At 32.7% G+C, this 25,528-nt stretch overlaps 3 protein-coding genes across 4 annotated transcripts in view; 2 read left to right on the top strand and 1 right to left on the bottom strand.

Annotated features, from left to right (window-relative positions):
* Positions 1 to 558: 558 nt before the first annotated feature.
* Positions 559 to 1,644, top strand: LOC135130673 (ATP synthase mitochondrial F1 complex assembly factor 2). Its single transcript, XM_064058100.1, has 5 exons — positions 559 to 691; positions 746 to 939; positions 986 to 1,096; positions 1,145 to 1,322; positions 1,376 to 1,644. The coding sequence occupies exons 1-5, from the start codon at positions 595 to 597 to the stop codon at positions 1,624 to 1,626; spliced, it is 831 nt and encodes a 276-aa protein (XP_063914170.1). The 5' UTR covers positions 559 to 594; the 3' UTR covers positions 1,627 to 1,644.
* Positions 1,634 to 3,065, bottom strand: LOC135130671 (transcription termination factor, mitochondrial). 2 transcript variants are annotated; one of them, XM_064058099.1, is made up of 4 exons: positions 2,990 to 3,065; positions 2,382 to 2,937; positions 2,069 to 2,319; positions 1,634 to 2,016 (listed from the first exon to the last, which is right to left on the bottom strand). In XM_064058099.1, the coding sequence occupies exons 2-4, from the start codon at positions 2,925 to 2,927 to the stop codon at positions 1,635 to 1,637; spliced, it is 1,179 nt and encodes a 392-aa protein (XP_063914169.1). In that variant the 5' UTR covers positions 2,928 to 2,937; positions 2,990 to 3,065; the 3' UTR covers position 1,634. The 2 variants fall into 2 exon arrangements, with proteins under 2 accessions (XP_063914169.1, XP_063914168.1); XM_064058098.1 differs by having other exon boundaries at positions 2,382 to 3,054.
* A 76-nt stretch (positions 3,066 to 3,141) lies between these two features.
* Positions 3,142 to 25,528, top strand: part of LOC135130670 (conserved oligomeric Golgi complex subunit 5) — a 31,030-nt gene continuing 8,643 nt past the window's right edge. The window contains exons 1-9 of the mRNA XM_064058097.1: positions 3,142 to 3,248; positions 3,299 to 3,552; positions 3,601 to 3,763; positions 3,812 to 3,972; positions 4,023 to 4,259; positions 4,310 to 4,527; positions 4,576 to 4,719; positions 4,768 to 4,901; positions 4,990 to 5,178. Coding sequence (XP_063914167.1) covers positions 3,197 to 3,248; positions 3,299 to 3,552; positions 3,601 to 3,763; positions 3,812 to 3,972; positions 4,023 to 4,259; positions 4,310 to 4,527; positions 4,576 to 4,719; positions 4,768 to 4,901; positions 4,990 to 5,178 — 1,552 coding nt within the window. The 5' untranslated portion in view covers positions 3,142 to 3,196. The remainder of the gene's footprint in view (positions 3,249 to 3,298; positions 3,553 to 3,600; positions 3,764 to 3,811; positions 3,973 to 4,022; positions 4,260 to 4,309; positions 4,528 to 4,575; positions 4,720 to 4,767; positions 4,902 to 4,989; positions 5,179 to 25,528) is intronic.

Genomic DNA, 25,528 nt, shown 5'->3' with positions numbered 1-25,528 from the left:
TTTTTAGAGTGAAATTTTAGTATAGTCTGCCAAGAGATATAGTAGTTTTTAGATTTTGACTCGTCGTTGGTCTGTCACCGAATGATCCAGGTTAATAGATGTAAATTTATACCACCACCCCAGACTTGTTAGTTGAGAGTTAGGGGTTGGTAAAGTTAAAGCCATAAAACCACAATTTTTATTGGTGCACTATACAATTCTAGCAAAATTACGACGTCACGCTTGATCTATTTCCGCAGCGTCTCTAAAACTTCTCTAAAAAGAGAATTAAAAAAAAAATTGTTTGAGCTTTCTGTTAGATTGTATACCACGATAAGAGGCCACGTTTGAATAATTTCTGTATTATTGGCAATTAATCCTTAATTAATGTTTTTGCCAGTTCCAGCGTGTCGTTAACACAATTAAATCCATACATTGTGTTATTTAGATTTTAAACATGAGATATCGCAAAATTCTTGGATTTTTCACGTTGGCGCCATCTATAGTATGTGACGTACCCCGGACCCACTCTTAATAAATATCACAAAAAGTTTAGTGACTTTTATGCGGCTATGTTGACGTAGCTTAAAGAGGTTATGTATACGTAACCTAAAAATGTCCAAAGCACTTTTAAATATATTTATGAATGAAAATTCATTGTTACATCACTTATTTGCCACCAGAAATGTGAATAAGCTCGTAAGAAATTATGGTTAATCACTCCATGCTCCAGAAAAAAATCATTATTTAAATTAAAAACTTGCAGCGACCAGAAAGCGGTTTTATAAAAACACAGGAATACTCCGAAGTGAGGGCAAATTCGAAGTTACTTTAGATCAAAGAAAATTAAAAACACCCAAAGGTAACTTATTCGTTGTAGAAAATGAGCCTTTAGCATTGGCAGTTGCAACAGAATGGGATGCACAAAAAGGAAATATTATTCAAAGCAGAATGCACTTGGTCTGTTTCACAAAATCATAAACTTGTATAATATATTCCTTTGTAGACAACCTTGTGCAACACCGTAATTGATAACCCAAATAATTTAACAAAGTATGATATGGTAAATTATATAACAAACTACCTAGACACAGATACAGTTTTATTTCAAGACGTTGTAAGTTAAACATGGAGTAATTACATTATTTTAATTAATTTTTCAAAGGAAAGTGATCTCTCCAACCTACAAGAAGCGGAATGGGATCCAGTCATAACATGGTTTAACAAAAGATTTGATGTGGATGTTGTAAAATCTAAACAAATGGATATACCACCTGTTAGTCAAAAAGATAAAACGACGTTAAGCAAACATTTACTATCACACAATTTTGCAACCGTGTGTGGTACGTTTCCGTTTTACTTCAACTAATACATCTTTATACATTCCAAATTTCAGGTTTTGTGTATGGAGTAGATACTTTAAAGTCAGTTATATTAACACTAGCTTGTATTGAACGGTTCTTGACACCTGAGAAAGCGGTGTTGTTGTCTCGATTAGAAGAAGAGTACCAGACTGGTCATTGGGGGCGCGTTGAGTGGGCGCACGACTTAAACCAGCAAGATCTTCAGTCACGACTAGCAGCAGTGGTCTTATTCACCTACTTTAACTCTCAATCAAGTAAAGTGCAGTCTAAAGATACTCAATAAAACATAGTTCAGGTTTTACACTTTGATTTATTTTTATTTTTTACTAAAACTTCATAATACTGCATATATTGATTTTGACTCTTTGTCAACAAAGATAAACCATCAATTTGAATACCCTTCTCTTTTAAATGCTTTAATCTTTTGCTGACTGTTTCCACACTATGCACCAGTATCTTGGGAACTCGGCAGATGTGATCAGACTTGAAACCGGCAGCATACAGAAAATCTATCAACTCTTTAAGTTTTTTTAAACTCCTGTTTTTTAAAGAGGGTTGTTTTAGAATTAAGTAATTTGCAAAGGCCACACTACATTCTAGTCTTTCAGACAGATATTCCACTAAAGAGTTGTCACCTAAGATGGATTTGTTGTCAGAGCGTCTCTGAAGGTGACTGAAAATTAAATATTATTAGAAACGAGTTTTCTAAAGTGTTGATATTTTACATCTGAAAGGCTTTTTCTGGTGCTCTCACCATCCACGTTTTCATAGCATCAATTTTGTGTTGTTTAGCTATGTCTAATCGACTTCTTATTAAGTCTTCACTATATTTTAAAATCCACAAGTCACTGCAGATGTTTTCTGGTGCTACGCCATATTCTGTTAAAATTTCTATATTATTTTTTATTTTACTAGCACGCAATGTACACAAAAATGGTTTATTGGTAATACATTCACAAGCTTTCTGGGGAGTTATCTGTAAATATTATAGTGTGTTTATTAATAAATATGCAATCATTATTATATACCGAGATTTACCTGAAGAAGTGATGATAATATACTAATTTTACCTTCATCTTTAGGTTTTACTGTTTCACTCTGCAAAAACTTCACAAAGTTGTGTTCTGACAATAATATCAAAATCACAACTACATCTATACTATACGGAAGCTTTTGAATCTCTTTAAGTTTCATTTCAGAATCAACTACAGTTAATAATTCTGGGTGTTTTAACAAAGTGTCATGGCTGACACCTTGTTCTGAGTATAAAACATAATTATTTTTCAATATGCTCTTGGATATATGCCGGAAATAAATATTATTCATGGCTATATCAAGTGCATCTATTGTTTTGATACTTAATAACTCTTCCAGTGCTTGGACTGTTGCTTTTCGGGAAACTTTAAACTCGTGATCTCTTTTTTGGTAAACTGGGCCTACAGATTCTACTTTCTTTGGAACCGTGCCTGCACTACTGTATAACCTAAGTGTTGAAGAAGCTTGAGGAGGCAGTCTCGATTTAAATATATGTTGAGAAATATACAGCAAGTTCAGTTTGAATAGGCGATTCAAGTTACGAGTCATTTTTACAAGCCTGGAACAAAATTTATCACTTGGTAAACAACATTTAACACTTGTTTATAGACCACTAGGAACTTTTTGCACTGTTTTCGAATTTGCATCAAAATTTTTAAATATTAGGTTATGTCCGTTTTATCTACTTTGTCAATGTCAAAATCATAATAACTACAACGAATTTTACCTACTCTGTTATTTTCAACGTGTCAAAGAAATTTCACTTTGACGTTTCTTTTTAGGTTATGTTTTGGATAACCAAAATTTTATAATTTAAAATGGATAATTCTAGTTCTGAAAGCGATTTAATCGATCAGATCGAAAACGATGGTACTTGTTTTGCTTAGTTTCACCTATCTGCACTGACTTGCGTGTTTCAGAGTTTTATAAATATTTTCTAAAATCTGGCTCGAAGAGCTCTTCTGTATCGCAAGCGTTGACCATCTCTGAACAAGTGAAAAAGCTCGGTGAAGGCATCGAACTAATAAGTCGTGAATTGCAAAAGCAAGTTTTAGAAAAACACGACGATTTATTAAGACAGGGTAACCATGCCACAAAGCTTGAGAATGTTTTGAGTACGATGAATGGACACGTTCAGAATTTATTTGCTAACGCGGAGAGACTTCGAAATCAAGTTTGTAGCCAGATTTGTATTTTTGTAAATTTCAAAATCGTTTTTTAGATAACAGGACCGTATAACGCTTTAGAAACACATACTAAAGTTTTGGGGCGCTTACATTTAGCTAGCCACATTTTGAGACAGGTTAATAGAATACAGCAACTCAGTAAGAGATTGTCTAATACAACTGATCCAGTCCAAAAAGCAACAATTTTGCATGAATTAGGTTAGTTTCTAAGTTGTGTGAAATATTTCAGTTATTGTGAGATTTTAGAACAGCTAGCGTCTGATTCAGATCTAAAAGACATTGACGCTGTGACGTCAGAACTAAGAAACATACGAGCCCAACAGCAGAAGGTGGTTAAATTAGCAACAGGTTCACTCAGTCAAGGGATTATTAATGAAAATGTTGGCCAAACTACAACAGCTTTACAGGTAATTTATCCATTTTTATAACAAAGTAGGTAGTAATTTTTTTTACTCAGATTTTTATCAACCTGGGAATCATCAATAATACATTACAAACTACAATTGAAAATAGTTTGAGTGAATGTCGCGAGTGTTTAAAAGCCGCTTTTGACTACAACGCTTTATCAACTTCTTCTAAAGTAAGCAAAGGTCCAGGTCGCATAACTCTCACCAGTTCACAGGGCTTCAGAAATAAAATTTGGATTGAAATAGAAAAAGCATTTTCTGAAGAGATTTACCAGAATTGCAAACAAGTAAGTACAAAAGTATTTTAAAATTTATGCTCGTTCATTATTTATTACAGATCAAATTTCTGCAAACCACTGTGAATAATTTAAATGTGCAAAACATTGACGTTGATATCGCCTCAAAATTTTGGCTCAAGTTAGGCCAATTAATCCAACATGAAATAAAAAATTCATCTTCAGCTGTTCAGCAAATGTTGGAAGAGGATTATCCAAAGTTGCTGAAATGTTTCTATGAAATGCATGAGAAATTAAAATACAATGAGTTTGTCTTTGAGTAAGTGCTCAATTTCATTTTGTTTGATTTACAAGTGAACATTTTTAGTCGCCAGGTTCTGGACAAATGCGAAAATTCGTATTTATCTGGTTCACTGAACCGCTTGTTGGATCCGGCTCAATCAATGTTTAATAACGAAATTGAAGTCCCGTCTCATGATCAAATAGACTCTTTAATTAGGATAATTACCAGGTAATTTATGCATTTGTTCGTTAGCTTTGAAATTTAAATGTGTTTCAGCGAGCTGAGCGTTGCGCTAATTGAGGACAATTTGAGCGAAAAGATATGCAAAAACGTGTCAAAATCAATCAGGATGTACGCGTTAAAAACGGAGCAGCAGATAGAAACGGGTCCTGAAGCAGCCCAAGTTATTGGTAATTTATTAACTGAAGTAGTGAATTAATATTGTTGGTTGCATAACCGAATTAAAATTTTTGAGACGATTTTTGACAATTTTTTCAGCTGGAAACGCCAACTCTGGTCAACAGAAAAATGTTCAATATGCAAACGCTTTGTATTATTTCCAAGTACAAATACAGAGGATGTTATTAAATATGAAGGATAGTCTGCCACAGTCTGGTGGAAATATAATTAATGAAAGTTTGCAGGTACTTGTAAACTTGGTTGCTGCTATTCTTCAGCCTATAGTTGGTAAGTATTACGTTGATTCGTGGTATTACAAGCTATATAATTATGAGCTGAATTAAAAAAAATGTCAGTAGTCAAAAATAATCAATAATCACGGTACAACTAAACATTTATTTCTTACTTCTTGAGCAAGTGGAAATCAATATTTTAATGTGATGTGTAAAATGTAACACTAAAACATGAACGTAACATGTTTAAAAGCAACGCAAAAACGCTGTTGTGCTATAAATGAAATTCTTATGTTACATATTTTATAAAACTTTTGGAGAACTGTCATTTTGTATAAAACATCGTTATTTGTTGATTATTTTGCTAAAAATGTTGCATTCTTGTTCTAAGAAAAACTCTAAGTAGAGTTATTCGGTACTGTTTGTTTTCTTTTTATACAATTTTACCCAAAGTTGGTGCTAGAAGTTCTGGGATTGATTCTCGAAGTAAGTTTGGTTGCATACGTCCATAATATGAAATAAAAATCGCTAAATTGAATCTCTTAGGTCATAATGTTTTTCACATAACTTATACCTAAAACAATAAAAAAATAAAAACATTTGAACTCCCCTCCGAATGAAACATGATATGACCGAAGATGCGGGCTCCCGAATTACCAGTGGCGTAGTACTTGCTAAGATAAGACTGATTTTGACAAATGATATACCCTTAAGGGGACTCGCTAGACGAGGTATAATATTTTTTTGGTTTTTTGTATGAAAAAATGATATTAATATAGATGTATCATACATCAAACTGCAGCTTTTTTCATATTCTAGAGCGCAGAGACCAGTTCAATCAACTAAAAAAATATGGCTGAGAAATATCGTAAAAAAAGCACCATTGTATGTTTTCTTTTCAAGTTTTTGAGTCATAACCATCATAGAATCGCTTGAAAATTCGCACATGGATAAAACATCACTTTTTACAGAGCGCAGAGTCATTAAATGTTTGTTAGTGGTACAATTTGTTTAAATAATAATGTGTTTATTAAAATCAAAATATACCACAAATTAATGCAAAATACGTCGAATAATTTTAACAGGAATATCAGAGGAAAATTAATGATCTATTGGTTAGCAGCGTTTTTAACAAAAACTAACAATTATTGAAAAAAATGGGCATCAATTCGACAGAATTTGAGCAGTTAGTTCAGTACTTTGCCGATAGGAGCGCCACTAAAATTTACGGAAGCGACTTTCCAGGTAAAACCCTTATCGCCTGCTTTACCATAAGCGGATTGTTAGAGTTCTCGGCTGATTTTTCTAATTTATGGCAAGGAACTCAGTTTTATAACAAGCCGCCAGGACCGGCCGTAGTAATCTATTGTTAAAGAAATTAACTTTTACGCAGTGAGGTACTATCATAAAACCGAATTAAAACTGGGGAACTATAATATTTTTACTCCATTCAGGATCCTGAATTCAATACACATGATTACTAAAAATTCATTGGAATATTATTGTTAATATATATTTTGCTTTCTTAATTAATAAAACTAATAAACATATTTATAATAATAAAAAAATATATATAAAATACAGCTTTTGTTTAACACGTATAAGTAGCTAAGTGTATCTACTACTTATCCCAGAAAGGAAGTGTTTTAAAAAACCCTACGCCCAGTAACTTCTCCCTTCATTGTTTACTCGAAAAAAGTGCTCGTATATGTTTTCATTTGCCGAGAGATCATTTTCAAAATATATTTATAATAAAAATATGCAAGTCTTGGTGATGAAAAATGTACTCCTAATAAATTATTAAAGTACATAAAAAAATAGAAACAAATTTTATTTATTTAAAAAAAATTTCTCGCAAAGGCAGGTTCCTCTTTCTTCTTGAATCAATTATTTCGGGCAATAAAGCGCTAAAGCAAAATCTGCCAAGTTTATCTGCCATCTTTTTACATATATTTCTTCGTCTTTATAAATTTTTTCTATATTTATTCCTTTGGGTGTCCATGCAGCAAAATAAACTTGTGAAATACCCGTAACAAGCATTTGTCCCTGGACTTGAAAGTAGTAATCATGATTCTTTTTTTAGTTTCAATTCTCTGTCTGTCAATGTACAAAATTTGGTTATTTTTTTTCTAACCGCTTCTTCGGGAGACAAATCTTGCGATTTTGAAGGGCATTTAATTTCGACTAATGCACTCCTATCCTCTAGAACCCTGTCTGGACTAGCAGCCAAGTAAGGAAATTGTTTTGAAATAAACAAGCCACACCGTTCAGTTTTTATATTTTTATTTATTTCAAAACACTTGACAGCTTTTTCCTCACTTTGCTGTCCATAGTATGTATGACTGTTACCTCTAAATGTACTGTACAACAGAGACTCCACAGTTTTAGCTATTGCTGTAGTCGGTCTAAGTTTGTAAATACGTCCAAAATTTGAAACCGTAACCCTAATTTCTCTTTCTTTTGCCCAAATGTGCCTGTTGCCTAGTGTCTATTTCAATTTGGTCTAAATTCAAAGATAATTTTCTTAAAAAAACCTCTTTGGCTGTCACAAATGTTTCTACATCCATGACAAGATTTTCTAAAAAATATTTAAACCATAATCGTCGCAGTCGGGACCAGCATACGTAAATTTTTTTACGACATTTTTTTACGAATACTTTGTCTAAGACGACCTTGTTTTATAGACGAACAATATTTTTTTGTTATTAAACCTAGACCGTTTTAATCACAATATATTTACTTATCCCCTCTAAAAAATTGATGATGTCACCTCAAAATTTTGCTGAATAAATCCTATCTAAATTGTATAAAATATGATGAGTCTCTTCTTGTGATTTATCATTCCATTCATGTTTTTTGGATTTGCATATACAGGATGACCCCAAAAATTAATGAATGCGTAAATTTATTTTATTGATTTAATCAGGAACTACAGAACCCAATGCTTTGAAATCTTGCAAATGTTTTAAGGTTATAAAGAGCATAATAAACTTTTAGTCAAAATATATTTGCCTATCCCCTCCAAAAAATTCATGACGTCAGCTCAAAAGTTTGCCGTATAATCCTATTTAAAGTTTACAAAATATGATGAGTCTCTTCTTGTAATTTATCATTACATTCAAATTTTTTGGATTCGGATATACAGGGTGACTCAAAAAAAATTAATGAATGCGCAAATTTATTTTATTGATTTAGTCAGGAACTACAAAACCGAATGCTTTGAAATCTAATTTGAAAAAAAAACATAATACGCATGCGGTCGTCACGTTTCCGATAGCGAGGGAAGTACTGTCTAAACTCTTTACCAATTTTTTTGATTTTTTCCATTTCTCAATTTTTCAATGTTTCAGTTTGGGATTTTTTCACTGTTTCGATTCTTTAATTTTCCTTCCATTTTGAGGTTTTTCAATATTTCAGCTTTGGAATTTTGCAATATTTCGTTTCTTCAATGTTTTCTCGGTTTTTAAATTTTTCGATATTTTAATTTTTCAGTTTTTAAAGTTTTAGGTTTTTAGATTTCTCATTATCTCGACTTTTCGATTTTTTAGTTCCATGATTTTTCAATTTGTCGAATTTTAGATTTTTTTTTCTCGGTCATTCAATTTTCTGAGTTTTCAGGATTTTTTTTGTTGTTCAATTCTTGGATTTTTAAAATTTTTCTTTTCTAAATTTTCCTATTTATCAACTTACTGGGATTTCAATGTTTTGATTTTTTGATTGTTCAATTTCTCGATTTTTTGAATTTTTAGTTTTTGATACGATTTTTTTTTCAAAAATTTTCAGTTTTTCAATTTATTAACTTTACGATATTTCAGTTTTACGATTTTTAATTTTTTTTATTTTTCAGATTTCAATTTTTGACGTTTCTAAATTTTTCGGTTTTTCAATTTTTCGATTAACTGATTTTTTAATTTTCCCATTTCTCTATTTCTTGATTTTTCAATTCTTTCTTCAATTGTGATTTTTCAATTTTTCGATTTCTGGATTTTTCAATGTTTCAGTTTTGGATCTTTTCACTTTTCCGATTCTTCAATTTTCTTTTCATTTTTCAGTTTTTCAAGATTTCAGTTTTGAATTTTTTCACTTTTTCGATTTTTCAATTTTCCTTCCATTTTTCAGTTTTTCAGTATTTCAGTTCTGAGATTTTGCAATGTTTCGGTTCTTCAATTTTTCCATTTTTTGATGTTTCGATTTCTCGGTTTTTCAATTTTTCGAAAGGTATTTTAATTTTTCAATTTTTAAGTTCTAGATTTTCCGTTAATTTTATTGTTTTCCTTGATGTTTTGATTTCTCGATTATTCGATTTTTCAAGTTCTCGGTTTAGATTTTTTGGTTTTCCAATTCTTCGATTTTTAGATTGTTGAATTTCTCGATTTATAGATTTTTCAATTTTTCGGTTTACCGATTTTGTTCATTTAAAATGTTTCAATTTTTCAATTATTAAGTTGTCGATTTTTCAATTTTGTGTAATTTGAAAACGGTATTAATAATACATTTAGGCGAATAAACTAATAGACGGGCTTGATAAGCCTTGTTTGCTCTACAGTGTCTAAATTGTGTTTGAATAATATAATAATTATCTCGAATATTAAAATTAATATGTCAAAAAAATACGAGAAATGATTATTCTGTGCTGAAGGTATGTTGTGGGCCGCCTGTCATAAATTATCATTATTCTGCATTATCGGCTTACGACGCTTTTATGACCCACGTCCGGTAGTCGTCTATTCCAGCGCGTCAGAGGTAGATTAAAAGAAGAATTGCTGGTTTAAGGCAACAAATGGCGCCCAATTCAAACTTGTCTCTCGTCTAGCGTTCCCCCTTAAGTCTTCTAGGGAAAACACACAAAAACAACATGTTTCGTTTATAATTTTAAAATTATAGCATAGAGTGATATTTTTTATAAATAAAGAAGACAGCTTTTGAAATTCAAAATAAAAGACGAAAAAGCAAAAGAAACTGAAAAAACGTGATGAAGAAACAAAAAAAAAACGAGTAAATAGAACATCACAAGATGAGGATAAATAAAACACTAAATGAGACCTTAAGTGTGCATAATCAGTAAACCTAATGGTTGTTAAGAGGTGCTTTATTTGCTATTGTTATTTTTCTGTTGTAATGTTATTTTATTTTCCTTTACTTAAAGTAAATAGCTATTACATATTATTTTGAAAAATCTTTAAACTATGATTGAGTGAAATGCAAAAGTTGAGCTTTCAGTTAAGATAAATAAATAAAATTGTTGATGCCATTAAAATGACAACTAAAATCGCGGCCATTTCTCTCTTGTGTTTGTGTGTAGTTCATAAAAAAAAGTAAGGTTAGTTATACTGCTTGGGTTTTGGTTCAGTATAGTTAGCAGCGACGAGATTTGACGTTTTTATTTTATTTATTTATTAAGAGTGGGTTTATTTGAAAAAATACAAAATTTTATCTTTACGTACTGTGTTAACCCAAACAAACCGTCAAAATTACACATGTGAACAAAATTCTAAAACCCGCGAAAAACTTAAAATTTGGCCCTGAACTTTAATCGCCAACAAAAAGGAACCCAACGTTGTGTTTTTTATTTCCCCAGCGTAAGCGAAGGAAGTATTGTAATCGAGTCTGTCGGCCGACTCTCTTTTTTTCTCGACTTTTCATAACACTCATAGTATGAAGAAGTAGGTCTCCCTTTTACGTCTGCCTGTCTGTCCGTCGATCTGCCGTCATCGATTTTTATTCGATAGATAATCTCCGAAAATACTGGGCCGATTGTTGTTAAATTTTGTATTTATATTAGGGACATCATGTAGATGGTAAAACGCTAACCAAAATTTGTCTAATAATCCTCATCAATAATTTGATGACGTCACTTCAAAATTGTACATAGTAAATGGGTTTTAAATTGTATAAAATAACACATGTAGTTTATGACTCCGTATTGAGTTTTTACGCGGAATGTCCATATTTTTTTGGAAAAAAATCAAAATTATAAAACAACATTTTGCAATTTAGTTTTGAATCTGCAAAACCAAATGCTTTCAAATCTTGCAAATGTTTTGAAGGTATTGTAAGCATGGTAACCTTTGAATCAAAATGTATCTGTTTATCAACCTCAAAAAAATTAATTACGTCATCTCAAAATTGTGTCTAATAAATCTTTTCGAAAATGTACAAAATATGATCAGACTATTCGGGTAACTTATCATTGCATTCATATTTTTTAGATTTGCTTATACAGGATGACTCAACAAAAATTAATGGATCGGTCAATTTATTATTGATCAAATTAAGTTTGAGCTACCCCATTTTGTCGAAAATATGAGAATACGCTCGTCTTTATAACAATAAAATAATGATAACATAAGAATTATAATAATAACATTCCGAGTATTTTGTTCAATTGAGGCTTATGAATAATTTTTGTCATCTGTTTTGAGACGATAAACTCATTCAAATCAATTAAATATCTACGTGACATTCTTACGATGTATAAACATCAACATTTTACACACTACGCATATTGCTCAGATTGCAATATTACCGTTGATAATGTGTAGTAAATATACTTGTGATGCTGGACCATCAAGCTTCTGAAGTCAAGGGACCCTTCTAGCCTAAATGTTACGAAAATAAAATTTATTTGTTTTTAATTTGACGATTACAAAAATACGATTTCGTCTTCGACGGACCGTTTGTTAACACATATGATCTCGAAATTGTGCAAAATGCAAAATTGGCCACTTCCGGGCATTCTACTACTTTTAAGACTTGCAGCCAGGCAAGTAGTTTTGTTTGCAGTATTGTTTCGATTCTTATTTTGCTTTTTTTTATCGTTCAATAAAGTATACCGCACACTTTTGAAATTATTGCATTTGCATTCATATTTTTTCGATTTGCTTATACACGGTGATGCAAAAAAATGACTCAATTTATTTAATTGATTAAATCAAGAACTGCAAAATCGAACGCTTTGAAATCTTGCAGACGTTTTGAAGATATTGCAGGGATGGTAAATTTTTAATCAAAATATATCTGTTTATCCCCCCCAAAAAAATGATGACGTCATGTCATAATTTTGCCGAAAAAATACAATTGTATTGTGCAATTTTTTTTTTTGGGGGGGGGATATAATACGTTACTATTAGTATTACTGCACCAACCTAAGTTGAAATACTTGTTCTTGCAAAAATAATGATTAAGTGGTGAACCCCAAGTTTAGAAAATGCCCCTAAATCAAACACAAAATATAGAGGACAAAAGTCGTTTATTCCTCCATTTTGGAGAGGCAAAAAGAATTGTGAAATAAGCCTAACTGTTAAGTAGGAGAACTAATTCCCCAACTGAAAAAAAAATCCTCACAAACCTTCAAGGATGAAATCAAATGTAATTATCTTGTAGGAACAACCGTTCCCACAAAATCAGGTGTTCTACCTGAGCGCATTCATAATCATTGTACATATAAATGTAAATGTAAATACTTCCTATCTTTCGTCTACCTGCCCTACGCTCCTACATACTTTCTCTTCTCGCTTCTAGAATTTTCTAAACTCCTTATTTACCTACTTCCACCTCTTCGAAACCGAGCTTACCTGTGTCATTGATTAAATACATATAGATAGACCCATGCTATTGTTTGGAGCGAACAGGCCAACGGCCGGCGAACAAGAGATGGCGCACCAACAGTCGGCCGTCAAACGCCGGCGAAAAGCTTGGACACCAATCGCGCGCGTAGATAACCCAAATCGCAGCAACAATACATTTAATAAAGCTACCACTCGACAGAGGGCGACGAAAACAATGTGTAAAAATCTCATAGTAACCATTTATATAATTTGCAACGTTGCCAGATGAGCCTAGCACAACTTTGCCGTTATTTCTAGTCGATTAGATTTTATTTCGTTTAAAAGTTTCTGGTGAATAAATGGAATTATTATAATGAATAAACAATACAAACAAATTATTACTTGTTATTTTAAATACTTGTTAGTGTTGATGAAAACATAAATGGTAATTAAAGTTATTCTAAATACGGTCCGGTCCGGTAGCTCAAATTTTACAGTACGAGTGATATGTTTCAGGACGAGTAGGTAGCCGAGTCTTTAATTTCGAAACGAGTACTGCGAAAAGAGTTACCGGACGTATGTTGTTATGTATTTTATTTCATACTGTCAACATACTTTTTTATTCGATAATATTATTATTATTTTGAGAAAAAATCCAAATCGAGTCACTATTTCTGACATCGTTAGCAACCGCTCTTTGGTAAATGTTTTAATTTGTTTATTCGTGCAAATCAGCATCATATGTTTAAACACATAGTACTTATAACACTTTACAGGACTTATTGTTTTGTATAATCCGACTCGATGGACGAATGTTTTGTGCAATCCGTCTCGAAGGACCAATGTTTGTGCAACTCGGCTCGTCCTACCAGTATTTTTTGTAATCTGGTTGATACGACAATGTGATACCGAATTGTACTTTGATATTGCTCCAAGGACCTTTGTTTTCTTGCGTGCGAGATAATAGACAGCGTTCGGTTTCGATGTTTAATACAGGACGGTTACAGAAATACTAAATTTACATTTGTATTTACAATAACAGGTAAAGCAAAAGAGACCCAAAAGGGTCAGTGGCCGCTTCCGGAAATGGAACACTTGTCCTTTTTGGCTCAATTTTATCGGACTTGTCCGTTTTTTTGATTTTACCGGAATCGTTCGATCCAGTAAAACGTCAAACTTGACATAGTATAAAGTAAAATAAATAAATTTTTTCTACTCATTAAGGTTGAAGTTTGTCATTTTCCCATCGCTGGCAGTGGATGAAATTTCATTTCACCCTCTAGTGGAAAAATACTCGGCCGTCTACGATTTTAACGGGTCGTCCAGCCTGAGCGTTTCGCAGCTAGCGAAACGTGTCGCGTATCGCCTGCACCGACCGCACCGTCCGCTTCGCGCGCTTCGAAAATCATGACGCCTAGGCTGGACGACCCGTTAGTGTTTGACGTTTAATACTGCTAGTTTACACAAGTGAAAACAATGAACATGAGTGAGACTGACGAAGTTTCTGAAGAAATTTTGAATGCTGCCAATGCGGCATTTTCGAATCTGATACAAGTGCAGTTATTGATACAGGAAGCAGCCAACTAAGTTTAAACAAAGATACAAGTTCAAATAATACTTACGATAAAAGTGTAAATATTATTGGTGATAATTGCACAAATTGTTCTATTACAGTTAATGTATTTCAAAAATAAAATACCTACCATAAACAAACATTTATTTCCTAATTTCTTAGAAAAAATAGTATATGCAACTCGCGGATGAAGAAATTTCAACGGCTCGAGTTTCTTTTTCGCACTCGCTCGTTGCACTCGCTCGTGTGAAAAAATCACTCTCGCCGTTGAAATTCAACTTCATCCACTAGTTCCATAATGTACTATTATTCAATTTTGACATGTAAACAAACGTTTATTTTGCCGTCAGTAGGCCACTAAAGCTTTGGTTTATCCGGTAGCACCATACAATTTTTAAACCGCTAGCGAAATAAAATTTTTTTTCACTAGCAGCCTGGACGCATGCAAATGTCGACTCATTTAGTGGTAGCAAATTCAACTTTTGCTACCACGGGTTCAAAAAGAAAAATTGAGGTTATGTACGCAATGTTTGATGTGATTATTTCTTTAAAAATGAACAAATGTGTGCTACAAACATTACTTGAGTATACCCATGGTAGTTGGTAGACGGTAGAAGATAAAATGATTAACTCAGCGACAAGTATAAACGGTTTTCTTTGTGTTGAAGATTTAGATCAAGTTTGATTAGAAATCAAAACAAAATCATGTTGCGTCAAAAAATTGAACGTTTATTTTTCAGTTTATTGTCTTATGGTTTCTACTAGTGAAAAAAATAGTATATTAACCACGGTTGCAAAGCCACTTCTAAACCTCGCACTTAGAGCCCTCGACGCTGCGCGTCTCGGGTTCTAATTTGCGCTCGGTCTAGAATGCTTGGCTCTGCAACCTTGGCTAATAATATACTATTATTTTGCTGTTTTAAAACCATGGTTACCATTTCTGTAATTTCTCCAATGCCTTGCTGCTCTTTCCATCTAAGGAACTTTTGATACACTTTCTGATTTGCTCTTTTTTGGGAGCAAGTTTTGCCGTTGGAATCTTGCATGATTTTGCAATTTTTCGATAATTTTAGTTTGCTTAAAATAAACAAACACCGTCGCCAGAGTCACATACTACACACACACACCTGATATTGTAACCTAAATTCTACGCATATAAAACTTTTATTTGGTCGCTGTCAATTCTGACGTTTCTCGAATGTGAACTTTGAATCACCAATTTTTTCACAATTTGGGACTTGGGGTTGTCAAAATTGAATAAAAGTTTGTATTACACTCGCGGTTAAAATGAATGTGTAACTCGTGGTCTTAAGGCGCTCGCGGCATACGCCGCTCTCGCCTTAAACTGGCCGCTCATTAAACATTCACTTTAACCGCTTGTATAATAAATAACTATTATGATGTAAATACAATTGAGTATATCGATAATTCGCTACTGAAAATTTATTGAAATATAATTTGTGTTAAAAAAAGATTTTTGTGGTTTTATGGTTTATTAACATAATTTACTTATTTGAAATTAAATATTTTTAATACATAGCACAAGTTCTTGATATTCTTTATTTTTATTCCAAGTAATAATTGTGTTTCCTTTAGTTTTAATCAAGAAAATTTTTCGGTTATTATCTAACATACTTTTGTACAAATTTATTCGTTAGTTCTTCCCAGCACCGCTGCTTCTCCTTATTTGTAACAGCGTCCGTTTTTTTATTTTCTATAATATGACGCTGTTCACTGATTAATGTTAAAACAAAGGTCTTTTCATCTGCCGTAAAATTTGCTCCCCTCTGGCGCTTTGTATTATTCATCTGAAAATAAAACATATGTACATAATTCTTTACAACAAAACGTTGTAATTGTGGTACATACCTTCTTTATATTATTTTTTGTCTTGTTAGAACTTTATTCCACACTTTTCACCGCTGATTACAAAACACTCACGAACGCTGCTACTGTTGAAAGGTTGAAATGGCTGAAATGATTGCAAAATTGCAAATTTTCGATTTCCAAAACCATCATCCAATAGAAACGAAGTATTGTTCCGTTACTATGGCTACCGCACATGCGTTGTATCGTTGTGTCTCGTTAAGCACTGCCATTGATTAAATACATATAGATAGACCCATGCTATTGTTTGGAGCGAACAGGCCAACGGCCGGCGAACAAGAGATGGCGCACCAACAGTCGGCCGTCAAACGCCGGCGAAAAGCTTGGACACCAATCGCGCGCGTAGATAACCCAAATCACAGCAACAATACATTTAATAAAGCTACCACTCGACAGAGGGCGACGAAAACAATGTGTAAAAATCTCTTAGTAACCATTTATATAATTTGCAACGTTGCCAGATGAGCCTAGCACAACTTTGCCGTTATTTCTAGTCGATTAGATTTTATTTCGTTTAAAAGTTTCTGGTGAATAAATGGAATTATTATAATGAAGAAACAATACAAACAAATTATTACTTGTTATTTTAAATACTTGTTAGTGTTGATGAAAACATAAATGGTAATTAAAGTTATTCTAAATACGGTCCGGTCCGGTAGCTCAAATTTTACAGTACGAGTGATATGTTTCAGGACGAGTAGGTAGCCGAGTCTTTAATTTCGAAACGAGTACTGCGAAAAGAGTTACCGGACGTATGTTGTTATCTATTTTATTTCATACTGTCAACATACTTTTTTATTCGATAAAATTATTATTATTTTGAGAAAAAATCCAAATCGAGTCACTTTTTCTGACATCGTTAGCAACCGCTCTTTGGTAAATGTTTTAATTTGTTTATTCGTGCAAATCAGCATCATATGTTTAAACACATAGTACTTATAACACTTTACAGGACTTATTGTTTTGTATAATCCGACTCGATGGACGAATGTTTTGTGCAATCCGTCTCGAAGGACCAATGTTTGTGCAACTCGGCTCGTCCTACCAGTATTTTTTGTAATCTGGTTGATACGACAAAGTGATACCGAATTGTACTTTGATATTGCTCCAATGACTTTTGTTTTATTGCGTGCGAGATAATAGACAGCGTTCGGTTTCGATGTTTAAGGCTCGCGTCTGGATAGGTTTCGCCCTATACTAAATACATTGAAAACATCGTCGTGGTTTCCGGAGTTGCATTTTAAAAATACGGGATATATCGCTTTAAAAAAATTATATTTCGAATTAACAAACTTGAGTCCAGGGGACCTCCATATTTATATTCATATCTAGTCCGCAGTTTTTACAAAAAAAAATTATAAAGTTGACCAATTTTTACACCAGATTTAACCGGTACATTGATGCATTTTTTGAAGAAGTGCTGAAGTGATTTGCATTCTGAGATAGGAGGTCCCCTGGGGAAAAGTGTCAGCTTTCTTTTGATACCATTTATAATCCTAAAAAATTCACGACTGAGGTAAATAACTCTCGAAAAGACAGAATCTGTTGAAACGAGAAATCGCCATTAAACGCGCTATGATGCCGTAGCAGAATACAGGTTTACTTAGATTCTGGTTTGGTTGCAGACTTAATTTAATGTGGACCTTGTCCACCAGGGGGAACTGTTTTTACTCAGCGATTTATCGGAATAAAATTTTGATATCGCATTTCCGATTTTACAATACCATTTCGGTTTTTAGAAGTGACAAAATAACGTAAGTGGCGTAACAATCAAACTACGGGCCTGTGTTCTACAACACTGTGGGACCCCTAATGAACAGCGAAATAAAAATATTTAACAATACGAGTATAATGAGTAAAGAATGAGTAGATTGCAATTAGCGCTAACGTTTTATTAAAATCATTCTACCTGAAACATTGAATTAAAAAAATAAAATACAATAATTACCTGAAGAAATATAATTAAAATATATACAATATTAGAAACTAGCCGACCCGCCAAACGTTGTTTTGGCATTTCTAGTGAATATTTTGGTACACAGTTAAATAAAAAATTAAATTAAAATAAATACATAAAAATTTATCGTACGACAATGATTATATTCAATGGTCATCTTGCAACCCTATTGCGCATCTGTGGATGAAAGCAAAGATACTCATATCGTTATTAAAAAATGGGGGTTGGTGGTAGAAGGGTCAAAATTTAGGGTTATATGTATTTTTTGATGGCAAATCTTAAAAAAATAAAAATAAAAAATGTCTAAAAAATAAAAAAAAGTTTGGTGGGTCACCCTTATCACTTAGGGGTTTAAAAAATAGTTTACTAGACCTACCGAATATACACAAAAAAATTCATAAAAATCGGTCAAGGCGTTTCGGAGGAGATTGGTTACAAACACTGTGACACCAGAATTTTATATTAGATTATTTTAGAAAAAAATTCTTTACCATAAAAAAGGTTATACTGAGTCGACCTTAAAAGATTGACGTATGCTGTCGCGGACTTTTTTTTAGAACTTTTAGAAGGGAACAATTCCATCATACATGATTTTTATGTAACTTTAACCGTTTAATACGCAGCGTAAGCAACGGAAGCTGTCAAAGGACGAATAATTTTCCCGTTTTTCCGATATTTTTTCATTCTATAATAATTTCCCAGTCCAGTTTTTTTTTCTACTTAAAAAATTAGTTGTAACATACGTCAGATATATTTTATTATTCCAAAAAAGCACCACAAGTACAAAATTAAAATAGTTTTGAAAATACGAAAATTTTCATAAAACACAACTGAAACTGATTTTTTTTTTTCACGTTTTATTACAGCATAAAGTTTCACTGTAGAACTGAGGACAAAATTTAAGTATTTTGTTGTCTTGCATCATAAATTAGTCATACTTTTGTCGGATAAAGATTGGTAATTTACTACATGGGGTGTTAGATTTGCTACAATGGGATTGCGACACTGCGACAGGTTTATTACAAACAGATGCTGCTGCATTTTCGACCGCCGGTGCCTGTCGCTAAAACCCGAGTTTATTGAGTCTATGATATTGAATCTTTAGTTGATTGTTTATTTTTTTCAACATTTTCTACAATTTCAGAAATTATGGATTCAATAAACTTATGTGTTTTTTTACTGTTTGTACAATTTTTTGTACTAATTGCACGTTTTGTTTTTTTTTGCGTAGATAAAATTTGTCACGAGCCATTATTATAAAATAAGGTGTAACAACAAAAATATAGTGCAAATAATTTGTAAGTGGACGACCGAAACTATGTTTTAGGCAGACACTGACAAAGTGGTAGTAACATTGGCAACTGTTCCAAAACTGAGTTTTGCCGAAAAAAGGTACTTTACGTGCATTTCAAACAATTACATTCATAGGACTCTACCATTTCTACCAGCCAGATGTAAACAACCACCTACAATAAATTTAACAACTTTTGTTTGTCACCGGAAGTGGGACTGGTATTGCGGACTGAAATTATCCCTTGTACACGCTTTCGACTCCATTTGAGTAACAATTTTTTTCCGAATTTAAAATTACGTTCAAGCTGTTGTTCAAGCCTAAAATTTAAAATTAAATCTTTCCGAAACAGTATGACAAATATGTAGTGAACAAAAAATATTTACACCTTATACAAAAAAATGAGGTTTACGATGCGCAAGCATATGATATACGTAAAATTAAAAGTGCAAGTCAAAGTTAATATGCATAAAAAATAGCAGCTGCTTCTATTAAAAATTTAAAATTAATTATTTAAATCCTTACAAAACGATATACTAACAAACAGTTTAAGCAAAGTCAAATTTTTAAACAAACTGCCTTCTGCCATCCAGTTAGCCGCCAAAATAATTAACATGAATATTTTAGTACTTACATAAAAAACCACCGTTGAATGCTTAGAATTACTTGCACACAACGTACTAATGATTTACGTTGAAGAAAGTAAAAAATTTTGCTATGTGGCTAATAGCTTCAAGGACACGTTATTATTCATTTTCAAACGATTGCGGCTAATAATTTTAACAATTTATTGTTATTTACTTGGTAAATATATTTTTATTTTTATTACTATTGTTTTGTTGCAAACGATAAAGTAAATAACAAAACCAAACTCTTATACATTATTAAGTTTAAGAAAAATTTTCCGCCAAAAATATTCTATTTGTAATGAATGGGCATGTCCGACAGTGCAGATAATAGGAAAATAATAAAAATATTTACTTATACCGGAAATATTGTTAATTCTCTTATTTCAAGTTTAGCCTACAAATGTGGAAAATCCCTCCCGTTCGTAAATAGTACCTTGGCGCGAACAATTTTTGCTTTACATGATGTTCCTGTAATTCAGACAAACAACACATCCTTGATAGGAATAAATCACATATCTACAGATAATTCCCCGACAGTAGGAGGTACTTTAATATTTACATATATTTAATATATTTACCGAAAACAATTTAAGTACGGAAACAAAATAAATAACTGGAAAGAATTAACTGTAGCCAAAATAGGAAAATGAATCAGTGAGTTTTACATCTTTCCGGTTTTGAACGGTCAAGGGTAAATTCAGGTACCCGGGTTTTGTTTGCAACTATTATGGCTAGACAGGCACTGCGGCTTGTGTACTAAAACTTATTTCCGTACAGTAAAATGTAGAATTCTACGGATCGGTGCTGCATTTATTCACATTTTAGCAATTCACTAACAGGAGGCAGCATCTCCCGGGTCGTTTTATTCTCACTTTGACCAGGCAGATATTTTGCCTCCAGACGGCACCCTTAATACAGGACGGTTACAGAAATACTAAATTTACATTTGTATTTACAATAACAGGTAAAGCAAAAGAGACCCAAAAGGGTCAGTGGCCGCTTCCGGAAATGGAACACTTGTCCTTTTTGGCTCAATTTTATCGGACTTGTCCGTTTTTTTGATTTTACCGGAATAGTTCGATCCAGTAAAACGTCAAACTTGACATAGTATAAAGTAAAATAAATAAATTTTATTCAATTTTGACATGTAAACAAACGTTTATTTTGCCGTCAGTAGGCCACTAAAGCTTTGGTTTATCCGGTAGCACCATAAAATTTTTAAACCGCTAGCGAAATAAAATTTTTATTTTGCTGTTTTAAAACCATGGTTACCATTTCTGTAATTTCTCCAATGTCTTGCTGCTCTTTCCATCTAAGGAACTTTTGATACACTTTCTGATTTGCTCTTTTTTGGGAGCAAGTTTTGCCGTTGGAATCTTGCATGATTTTGCAATTTTTCGATAATTTTAGTTTGTTTAAAATAAACAAACACCGTCGCCAGAGTCACATACTACACACACACACACCTGATATTGTAACCTAAATTCTACGCATATAAAACTTTTATTTGGTCGCTGTCAATTCTGACGTTTCTCGAATGTGAACTTTGAATCACCAATTTTTTCACAATTTGGGACTTGGGGTTGTCAAAATTGAATAAAAGTTTGTATTACACTCGCGGTTAAAATGAATGTGTAACTCGTGGTCTTAAGGCGCTCGCGGCATACGCCGCTCTCGCCTTAAACTGGCCGCTCATTAAACATTCACTTTAACCGCTTATATAATAAATAACTATTATGATGTAAATACAATTAAGTATATCGATAATTCACTACTGAAAATTTATTGAAATATAATTTGTGTTAAAAAAGATTTTTGTGGTTTTATGGTTTATTAACATAATTTACTTATTTGAAATTAAATATTTTTAATACATAGCACAAGTTCTTGATATTCTTTATTTTTATTCCAAGTAATAATTGTGTTTCCTTTAGTTTTAATCAAGAAAATTTTTCGGTTATTATCTAACATACTTTTGTACATTAAGAAACTCCATTCCACGTCACAGGACGTTACAGGACAATATTTAAATAAATAAAGAAGTCGTTTTATGTGTTTTAAAATTCACTCTGATTTCCGGACTTTAGACTTTTTGGTGTTTCACTTCGGCACAAGAACTAGTCGTATCTCAAAGAAAACAAACAGTGGAATATAGCGTATTGTACCAATATTTCATAGTAAAAATGTCTAAATTTTTTTATGAAGAGACAGACTGTTCTAGGAAACTTTACTAAATCTTTTCATTTACGAGCTTTTGAAAGACCGCCGGTCTCACTGATACTTCTTACTTGGCTCCTACGAATGAAGCGAAAAATGCACAGATTGAAAATATAGTAAATGGGGTAGTATGTATGCGTGATATGTCGTTAGACATTAAGTATTTTGCAAATAAAATTTATTTCATTGAAAACAGAAACAATAAAAAACATATCTGTACAAGTTTGGAATCGATATGGCCAGTTGTTTAGAATATGCAAATATGCTTTTGTTCGTATTTACAATTATTACGAAACAGGTTATCAAATAATCTATTTTCACATGGCGAGACTTTCAAGCGGCCGAAGAATTAAAAACCATAAATTTTCATTGAAGAAACAAACTCTTCCAAGAAAATTACCAAATCTTTTAGTTCCATTGATACCTACCTACCGAAAACGTTGCCAGATGAGCCTAACACAAATTTGCGGATATTTCTCGTCAACCAGATATTATTTCATTTAGAAGTTTCTGGTAAATAAATGGGATTATTGTAATGAACACATAAAACAAATAAATTGTGATTATTATTTGTTGTTTTAATCCATTAGACGCTTATAGGCTTATAAGCATACTTTTCTTGAAAAATCGGTATTAAATTCAGTGAAACATCTTTGTGCCTTAATTCCTATTGGTAAACTGGGATTTTGAATAGAGGTCGCAGGAAAATTTTGTATGGTTTTATGGTTTATTTACATAATTTTCTTATTTACAATGAATGTTTTTGATATATAATACAAGTTCTTGATATTATTTATTTTAATTACAATTAATAAACCATAAAACCACAAAAATCTTTTTTTAACACAAATTATATTTCAATAAATTTTCAGTAGCGAATTATCGATACACTTAATTGTATTTACATCATAAAATTTATTTATTTTACTTCATACTATGTCAAGTTTGACGTTTTACTGGATCGAACTATTCCGGTAAAATCAAAAAAACGGACAAGTCCGATAAAATTGAGCCAAAAACACGGAGGTAGAAGAGACACTCTTCTACCTCCGTGGCCAAAAAGGACAAGTTTTCCATTTCCGGAAGCGGCCACTGACCCTTTTGGGTCTCTTTTGCTTTACCAGTTATTGTAAATACAAATGTAAATTTAGTACTTCTGTAACCGTCCTGTATTAAACATCGAAACCGAACGCTGTCTATTATCTCGCACGCAAGAAAACAAAGGTCCTTGGAGCAATATCAAAGTGCAATTCGGTATCACATTGTCGTATCAACCAGATTACAAAAAATACTGGTAGGACGAGCCGAGTTGCACAAACATTGGTCCTTCGAGACGGATTGCACAAAACATTCGTCCATCGAGTCGGATTATACAAAACAATAAGTCCTGTAAAGTGTTATAAGTACTATGTGTTTAAACATATGATGCTGATTTGCACGAATAAACAAATTAAAACATTTACCAAAGAGTGGTTGCTAACGATGTCAGAAAAAGTGACTCGATTTGGATTTTTTCTCAAAATAATAATAATTTTATCGAATAAAAAAGTATGTTGACAGTATGAAATAAAATAGATAACAACATACGTCCGGTAACTCTTTTCGCAGTACTCGTTTCGAAATTAAAGACTCGGCTACCTACTCGTCCTGAAACATATCACTCGTACTGTAAAATTTGAGCTACCGGACCGGACCGTATTTAGAATAACTTTAATTACCATTTATGTTTTCATCAACACTAACAAGTATTTAAAATAACAAGTAATAATTTGTTTGTATTGTTTCTTCATTATAATAATTCCATTTATTCACCAGAAACTTTTAAACGAAATAAAATCTAATCGACTAGAAATAACGGCAAAGTTGTGCTAGGCTCATCTGGCAACGTTGCAAATTATATAAATGGTTACTAAGAGATTTTTACACATTGTTTTCGTCGCCCTCTGTCGAGTGGTAGCTTTATTAAATGTATTGTTGCTGTGATTTGGGTTATCTACGCGCGCGATTGGTGTCCAAGCTTTTCGCCGGCGTTTGACGGCCGACTGTTGGTGCGCCATCTCTTGTTCGCCGGCCGTTGGCCTGTTCGCTCCAAACAATAGCATGGGTCTATCTATATGTATTTAATCAATGGCACTGCTTACAAATTTAAGCCACAGGTAAACGGGCACTTAAATTAAGGATTTCTTAGAAGGCTTTAAGAGAGAGTTAACCGTTGGTGCAACACATTCTTAGTTTTAAGAAAAGCTTAAATTTTAAGTATCTGACTTAAACGTTGGTGCAAATGGGCATAAGAAACTCCATTCCACGTCACCGGACGTTACAGGACAATATTTAAATAAATAAAGAAGTCGTTTTATGTGTTTTAAAATTCACTCTGATTTCCGGACTTTAGACTTTTTGGTGTTTCACTTCGGCACAAGAACTAGTCGTATCTCAAAGAAAACAAACAGTGGAATAAGTATACCGTATTGTACCTATATTTCATAGTAAAAATGTCTAAATTTTTTTATGAAGAGACAGACTGTTCTAGGAAACTTTACTAAATCTTTTCATTTACGAGCTATTGAAAGTCCGCCGGTCTCACTGATACTTCTTACTTGGCTCCTACGAATGAAGCGAAAAATGCACAGATTGAAAATATAGTAAATGGGGTAGTATGTATGCGTGATATGTCGTTAGACATTAGGTATTTTGCAAATAAAATTTATTTCATTGAAAACAGAAACAATAAAAAACATATCTGTACAAGTTTGGAATCGATATGGCCAGTTGTTTAGAATATGCAAATATGCTTTTGTTCGTATTTACAATTATTACGAAACAGGTTATCAAATAATCTATTTTCACATGGCGAGACTTTCAAGCGGCCGAAGAATTAAAAACCATAAATTTTCATTGAAGAAACAAACTCTTCCAAGAAAATTACCAAATCTTTTAGTTTACGCACTATTGGACGAGCACTCCTTAAGGGTGCCGTCTGGAGGCAAAATATCTGCCTGGTCAAAGTGAGAATAAAACGACCCGGGAGATGCTGCCTCCTGTTAGTGAATTGCTAAAATGTGAATAAATGCAGCACCGATCCGTAGAATTCTACATTTTACTGTACGGAAATAAGTTTTAGTACACAAGCCGCAGTGCCTGTCTAGCCATAATAGTTGCAAACAAAACCCGGGTACCTGAATTTACCCTTGACCGTTCAAAACCGGAAAGATGTAAAACTCACTGATCCATTTTCCTATTTTGGCTACAGTTAATTCTTTCCAGTTATTTATTTTGTTTCCGTACTTAAATTGTTTTCGGTAAA

The sequence above is a fragment of the Zophobas morio genome, unplaced genomic scaffold, assembly GCF_036711695.1.
Source record: "Zophobas morio isolate AGI-343-1 ecotype UQ-CSIRO unplaced genomic scaffold, CSIRO_AGI_Zmor_V1 ptg000017l, whole genome shotgun sequence".
Taxonomy (NCBI): Eukaryota; Metazoa; Arthropoda; class Insecta; order Coleoptera; family Tenebrionidae; genus Zophobas; species Zophobas morio.
Note: the sequence above shows the minus strand (reverse complement) of the source record. Positions and strands in the feature narration are given on the sequence as shown.